This window comes from Molothrus aeneus, chromosome 6 (genome assembly GCF_037042795.1).
Source record: "Molothrus aeneus isolate 106 chromosome 6, BPBGC_Maene_1.0, whole genome shotgun sequence".
In the NCBI taxonomy this organism is placed as follows: Eukaryota; Metazoa; Chordata; class Aves; order Passeriformes; family Icteridae; genus Molothrus; species Molothrus aeneus.
Window position 1 is genome coordinate 33339443 of NC_089651.1, and position 7758 is coordinate 33347200.

General features: G+C 37.8%; 1 protein-coding gene across 1 annotated transcript in view; it reads left to right on the plus strand.

The window, feature by feature from the left end:
- DPH6 (diphthamine biosynthesis 6) overlaps positions 1-7758 on the plus strand; it is a 184241-nt gene that overhangs the window by 80127 nt on the left and 96356 nt on the right. The window contains exon 12 of the mRNA XM_066552064.1: positions 3765-3939. Coding sequence (XP_066408161.1) covers positions 3765-3939 — 175 coding nt within the window. The remainder of the gene's footprint in view (positions 1-3764; positions 3940-7758) is intronic.

A 7758-nucleotide genomic window follows, 5' to 3' on the forward strand; every position in this document is an offset into this window, starting at 1 on the left:
ACTTGCAGCTTCTCCTTGCCAAACTTCATCAAGTTCCTGTGTGCCTGTTTCTTCATCTTGTCAACATCCATGTGGATGGAAACTTGCCAAGGATACACTGCCTCATCATGCCAATTATGAATGAAGATGTTGAACAGGAGTGGGCCCAGTATAGACTCCTGGTTGTTCACCTGTGAGCCTTTTGCCACTGATCCCACCCACTGGGCCTGGCTGTTCAGCCAGTTTTCACTCTACCTCACTCTGCTCATCCAGCCCATACATCAACAATTTCTCTATGAGTGTGTTACAGGAGAAAGTGTCAAAAGCATTACTGGCACCATACTACCAATATTAAGTCTTCCTAAAAGTGATGAGGTCTGGAACCTTCTAGGTCTTTGTGACAAATGTTACTCACTTTGTTCTATTTATTTTGTTAAATACTAAAGCATTTGACAAAATTATTACCTGAGCAGTTGCATGAGATTTGCATCATGAGATACTGACAGTTATTTCAAAACTATATTTAGTCTGTTTCTTTTCTTCCCCTGCCTATATGCACTTGGCTCTGGTTGCAGGCAAATACTGGATTAGATGGATCTTTGGCTCAATCCAATCTGGTTGTTCTTAATATCTTGTGTTTCCCTCAGATAATCACACCAAATGGATAGCTTAGCTGCACTTCCATGTTCAGTAAGAATTCAAGTATGAAAGGAATTAACACTGATGCTAACACTTTAATTCATAGATACACAAAGCATAGTTTTTTCAATATGTGTTGTGCAAAATCTTCTATGTTGCATCCAAGTCTATGTCTGACATAATGAAACTGCTTGGTGGTCTAGGTGTGTCCTATGTGATTTCTGTGTTATTTGGGTGTGGTGGGTTTGTTTTCCATTGGAAATTAGATAAAAAACACCTAGCCCATGAATTTTATTTTTTTTAAGATGTGTGTTAAAACTAATTTTCTGTTTGTATTTTTTATTGCCTTTGTCAAAATGGCTTATTTCTTTTTACAGTAATTTTTAATTTTTACAGTAATTTCTTATGCTTCTGAGATAATATGCTGAGAATTCAGAACTGATGTAGCTTGAGAAATTTCACTTGAATCATAGGTTAATACAGGTCGCAAGGGACCTCTGGAGGTCATCTAGTCTAATCCTGCACTAAAAGCAGGGTCAATCATTTGGACATACCGCTTGTCTTCTTCATATTTTTAAAACCAACTGTTCAGCAATTTTCTAATAAAAAATGCTATATTTTATACTCTTATTGCAGAATATGAAGTGTAATAGAGGCTTGTGAATTTTAAGTATAGCAAGACAAATAGTTCAAAGACATTGTTAAGATAATCATCACATTCCACTACACTGGCTGTGTGTCAGACCCAAAACAAGCAGAGAGAGGTTTCTTCAAGATGCTGACTGTAGGCCAGGATTATTAAATCAGAGAGAAATGGGAGGGTCGGATTAGGAGAGATCTAATCCCAGCTGCAAACTACACAAAATTAGTCTCCACTCCTACATGTAGGTTCTCTTTATAGTACTCAAGTTCTCACAATTTAACTTTCATTTCTTATGCCTGCATGTTTTAGGCCTCCACATTTGCATAGCCAGCTACATAGCCTTCCATCAATAAAATAAAAAGATAGAAAGATTAGAAAGTTACAGGAAAATGGCTTTTTACTTTTATTTTTATGGAGCAAACAGTTTTCAGAGCATCATAGAATATCCTGAGTAGAAAGAGACCCACAAAAATCGTCAAAGTCTAGCTCATGATCCTGCAGATGACACGTTAAGAATCACACGCTGTGCCTGAGAGCATTTTCCAAAAGCTTCTTGAGCTCTGTCTGGTTGGTGCTGTGACCACTTCCCTGGGTAGCCTGCTCCAGTGCCCGACCACCCTCTGGATGAAGAACCTTTCCCTAAGGCTGGATACAGCCTAAACCTTCCTGACACAGCTTCACACCATTCCCTCAGTCCTGTCACTGTCACCGCAGAGAAGAGATCAGTGCCTGCCCCTCCTCTTCCCCTCATGAGGAAGCTGTAACTGCACTGAGCTCTCCCCTGAATCTCCTCCAGGCTGAGCAGACCAAGTGACCTCAGCTGCTCCTCATATGGCTGTCCATCAAGGCCCTTCACCATCTTTGCTGCCTTCCTTTGGATGCTCTCTAACTCTATATATCTTACTATGGCACCCAAAACTGCCCCCAGCACTGGAGGTGAGCATGCCCCAGGGCAGAGCAGAGCAGAGGGGACAGTCCCCTCCCTTGCCTGGCTGGCCCTGCTGTGCCTGATGCACCCCAGGACATGCTTGGCCCTCTTGGCTGCCACGGCACTGCTGACTCATGTTCAACTTGCCATCGACCAGGGTCCTCAGATCCCTTTCCACAGCACTGCGTTTATGTTGCATATTTGTCTATGTTGCATTTTGTCCTGAAGAAAAATTATACAGCAGTTTGCATGGTTGCATCATTGCATTATGTACAGAGGCCTGGTTGTGGAAGTTCTCACAAGCGGTATGCTGGAAGCACTGACTTGGGTGTGGATCTGCAATAAATTTGCAAAATTGTCTTGAAAATTTACCAGCCCAAGCAGAAAATTCATTCATCCATGCTTATGATGATGGTAATGAGGAAAAACTACTATATTTACATGTGGTAGGTGAGAAGAAAAATAGTTTTCTTGGAAGAAATAAGCAAGATGGGAAGAATTTTATAAGGCTGTTACATGATATGTAAAGAGAACAAGTAGTTTTTTGTTGGATTCCTGCTGGGAGTTAAATGACTTTTCTATGCATGGACTGCAAGTATAATTCTTTTTCAGGCTTTGAAATGTTTATTTCCCCACACAGACCTCAACCCCCCCCCTCCTTTTAACTGGCCACATGCAACACACGTCTGTCTGTTCATCAAGGCACTCAGTCTTCCTTGGAGGAAACAGAAGTGAACTTTATAAATGAATGCTTAAGTAGATTTTGAGTCCTGTCATATTTATGTATCTGTCATGCAACTTAAAGTATAGCAGAAAAATATGCTAGTATTACAAATAACTGGTGAGAAGGTTATAAAGGAACTATAAGCTGCTGCTGCTTTTTAGAAAACTTTGACGCTGTCTCTTGGCAGCCTCATAGGCAAACTCAGGAAGTGGGGCCTGGATGAGTGGACAGAGAGGTGGATTGAGAACTGCCTGAATGGGGATCCCAGGGGGTCATAATCAGTGGCACAGGGTCTAGTTGAAGACCTGTCATTAATAGTGCACCCCAAGGTTCAATATTGGGCCCAGTATTGTTTAATTTATTCATCAGTGCCTTGGATAAAGGTGCAGATCCCTCTTCAGCAAGGTCACTGGTGACACCAATCTGGGAGGGGTGGTCAATACCCCAGAGAGCTGCGCAGCCCTGCAGAAGGACCTTGACAGCTTGGAGAGAGGAGCAGAGAACAACTTTGTGAAATTCAACAAAGTCAAATACAGGGTCCTGCACCTGGGAAGGAATGCACCTGCAATACACTGCAGGCTGGAGACTGAAGTGCTGGGAAGCAGCTCTGCAAAGAAGGACCTGGGAGTCCTGGTGGACAAGAAGCTGTCTGTGAGCCAGCAGTGTCCTTGAGGAGATAACAGTGTTAATGCTAGCAGGTTATTCCAATACTCTAACTTTTGCTATATGATCCAGGCAAAATTTCCTGAGATAATGTCCAGACCAAAAAAAAAAATAATTGAAAAATAAATGTTGGAAGTTGGTTCAAGCAAAGTTCTGTTTGAAAAAAAATAATTATCTTGTGTTTTCAGAGTATGTGTGGAAACATTGTTACCTGATGGAGTGCTGTTTTGCATTGACTGCCTTGCACATAAATATGACATGGCAACAGATGATGTAGTACATGATGAAAAGCTGGTCATGCATGTACAGAGCATTTCCCACTGGGCACCTGCCAGCATAGGACCTTACAGTCAGTCCATCAAGGTAGGAATTTTTGTTACTCCATGTGAAATACATGCCCCTTTACTGAAATTAATACAGTTATAATGTCACTTTACCTCTCTTCATTCTCTCTAAGTGCAAAATAAAATGTGTAAAAAAAAAAGTGTTTTGAATTTATGTTTTTAAAACTTGTAGACAACTTACCTCTCATCAGTTCTTCATTTTGTGATAATAAAGCTGGTTAAATTATTCTTTTCAGAGAGTCTCAAGAACAGCATACTTCTGTTTTATATTATAATTAGACAAAAAACCTGTCATACTTTTATAATCTGCCTAGAATATAAACAGAATTTAGGAACAGCTGAGGATATTTCAGTTTCCTTGATAAAGCTCAAACTTTTTTATAGGTAGAGTGAATCCTGAAATGCTTATTTAATTAAATCCTTTTTGAGGCTTGTGGTGCTGCTTAACCATTTAAAAGGACATCAAGGTTGAAGAACTGTTCTGTTTTTCAAAATAATAATACATACTATTTGGAATAATGAAAAGGACGCAGTAAAGTATCATGGAAAAGTGGACCAAAAATTTGCATTAAAAAAATTCTCCTAGAGAATTTTCTGTCTGGATAGTACCACTCTGATAATTTGTGAACTGTCTCAACCTTTTCTGTTGCAAAAAATACATGCCTATCTTACCAATAGTCTTCTCATGTAATACATTGTCCTGTGTTGTGCAGAATTATTTAAGCAAGACTTTCTGACATCTGTTTAAAATGCCTGAAATATTTTTGAGTCTGCAAACCTAGTATAATGGCTATGCAATTATATTTTGTTTTGTCTTTGTACTATTTTACAGAAAAATTCAGGAACAGTATTTTGCTTCAGAAGCTTATGCAGAATTTGTTTTATTTTCAGGAAGAAATGTTGTTAGATCATTACCGTATGAATCTTCCCACTCAGAGGAGGGTGGGCTTTTATCATCTCTTTATATCCATTTTTCTTGAGAAAGCAGGAAGTCAGTTTATTAAACTTTGTTCCATTCAAACTTACACTTTAATGATCATAATAGTATCATATTGTGCATAATCCTTCAAGGATTAAAATTAATGAGATTTGCATCTTTGTTTTTTGGAGAAATGTCTCTTACATTGCAACTGATCTCCATATCCCGGAACTGCTATCAACTGAATTCAGAAAAGTGTGTCAATTGAAAATTGCTTCAGTAACCCAGTTAAAAATCTCATGTTGCAATTGTCCATAAACAGGTGCCAGATTTTCTGGTGCTATGGGACAGTCAGCATACCCAAGGAAAAATTCATATCTCTTCAAATATAATGTAACCAGTAACACTGGTCAGCAATTCAAACATTAAGGAGAATTTCTCACTGGTGTTTTTGTTTTGCTTTTTGTTTTTCTCTACCCCCAGAGAGCATTTTAATTAAGCAACATTATTTTCCCTTATAGTGTGAAATAAGTAGTTTTACTTTTAAAAATTACCACAGGAGTAAAGTAACAGTAATGAATAGGTGTACCTCTGCTGCAGGATCACTCACTTGTCCTTTGCAGCTGTATTCTGTCTCTAGTCTACAAACACCTACAGGGGGAATTGGTAGTATACATGGCAGCCATATTTTTATTTTTCCTTTGCCAGATTTTGCCTTCCTATTACCAACTATACATTTCATCTGAATATCAATATTTAACACTCTGGTTTTATCTTGCAAAGAATTTCTGTCTTTTGGTAACATTTCCATTCTGCAGTACATATCAAATATGCCAGAACAAGTAACCATTTTAGTAAATGTTTTTAATATTTAAATATTTTTGTTTTCTAAAATAGCATATAAGGGATATATCTTATAAAACCTTTCATAAGAAAACATCATAGAGAAATGTATAATGCATAAACAAAGTATTTGAATTTGAAATCTTAATAATGGAAGATACAGATTTTGTATCTTTTTAAACATGAATTTTCCAAAATTAAAATCTTCTTTAAATGAGTTTTTAGAACTTCCTAAGGCTATGTATGGACAGGTATTAAGCTCCTAAGTTCAACAGCAGAAGTAAGCAATTCTATATATTTTAGAAATGGAATATATTTTCCAGAATAAATAAGGAAGGAACAAAACTGAGGTTTTAATCATTGTAGTAAAAAAATTATTTGAAATTATGCAAATTTTATGATGATGAAATGTTTATTAGTCTTTTATGATTGAGGAACAGAAGCCAAATGATCTTAATAAATATTTATTACCCTTATGTTGTAGATATGTAGTTATGTAGAGTTTGTTGATCTTTTCTTCAACAGCAATTGGGCAATTAAATTTTTGTCTTTTCAGTCCACTATGAAGTTTTGTGTACCCTGGGGAATCAGCATATATTTTTGCTTGGTGTTTTTGCTGAGTTCAGAATAGACTATAGACTAATATCCAGGATATTGCAAGTTGGGATTGATGTGCCCTGGCATGTAAGAGCAGAGCTGGCAGCAAAAAGATGTAGGTAGTTCATGCAAACTATGGAATTCACACTTCAGGCTCAAAAATCACTCAGCGGAGCATCATTTCAATTCAGTAGGGATCTTTCAGGATCTTGCCAACAGTGCTATGAGGAGAAAAAGTAAAGATTTGGAATTTACTACAAGAATGTCCTGACCTCAGTTTGATAGACACCCAACAGTGGCAGAATGAAATTATGATTTTCAAATTACTTATAGCAAAGTTCTTCTTCTTTTGAATTAATGTTATTTCTCTTCTGGGATTTACATTCTATGAAAACAACTTCAGTGTTTCTCTTTGTAATAAGTAGACATGAACTGTTTGAAGATACAGTAAGACATAACATATTCTGTACATATGCCAACATTATATGCATCTATGACTTGATTATGTCTGCTGAAACCTTTAGCTTGACCTCAGTTCACTAGATCCCAGTTTGGAGCATTCTTCAGGCACCTTTTCCTCAATTTTTGTTTTGCACTATCTTAACCCAGTAGCCTCCTTCCCATCTTTTCCTTTTGTGATTCAACAACAGTTTATTATATCACACCGTATCTGTTAGTACCAGCATGGAATACCTTCCAGTGCATGGGTGGAAAAAGTGATAGTCAACAGTTCTGATTCTAAATAATGTTCCTTTGGGTTTGATACTTGGGATGATATTCTTAGTGTTTTAGTCTGCAACCTGGCCAATACCACACCTAGCAGGATTGTGGATTACAGTAATTCAGATATTGCTTGATGCATTGGAGGGCATGGCTGCCATTCCGAGGTACCTGGACATTGTCATTTTTTGTAGATGAAAGCAAGCGAGTTGTACACTTGTGCATGCAAGTGGCATGCGCACTCTTGTGTAAGAAACTTCATCGCCAACGTGAAAGTTATTGTTGCTTCTTCCCTAGCCATTGCCAGAGAAAAAAAATAAGTATAATATTAGGGCAACTTGGCAACTTCTAAATCGTATTGAGACTGTAAGTGTGCAAGTCAGGAACAGTGGGTCAGAACTGAGTGCTGTGCCTTTGTAATTCATTTCTTTTACGTGCCATATGCTTCTTAACTGGAGATTAAGAAACCTGACTATAAGCAGTGTATCTAATTAGTGCCATTGGACAAAATGTGAATTAAAGCTGTCTGCCACCACTGAGGTATACAATCACACCCAGTATCACAAAGTCCACCAAATAGCAGGGAATGGTTCTATTATCTCTTAGAGGGTGTTCTCATCTATGTAGTTCCACTTTAAGGATGAGACAACAAAGAAACATTAGGGAGAATTGGAACTGCTATTTTCTTTAAGTAAATCCTCACTTCAGTCAGAAGTTGTAGTTCAGGCCTTGAGACATGCAAAAATAGAAGTCAGTTAT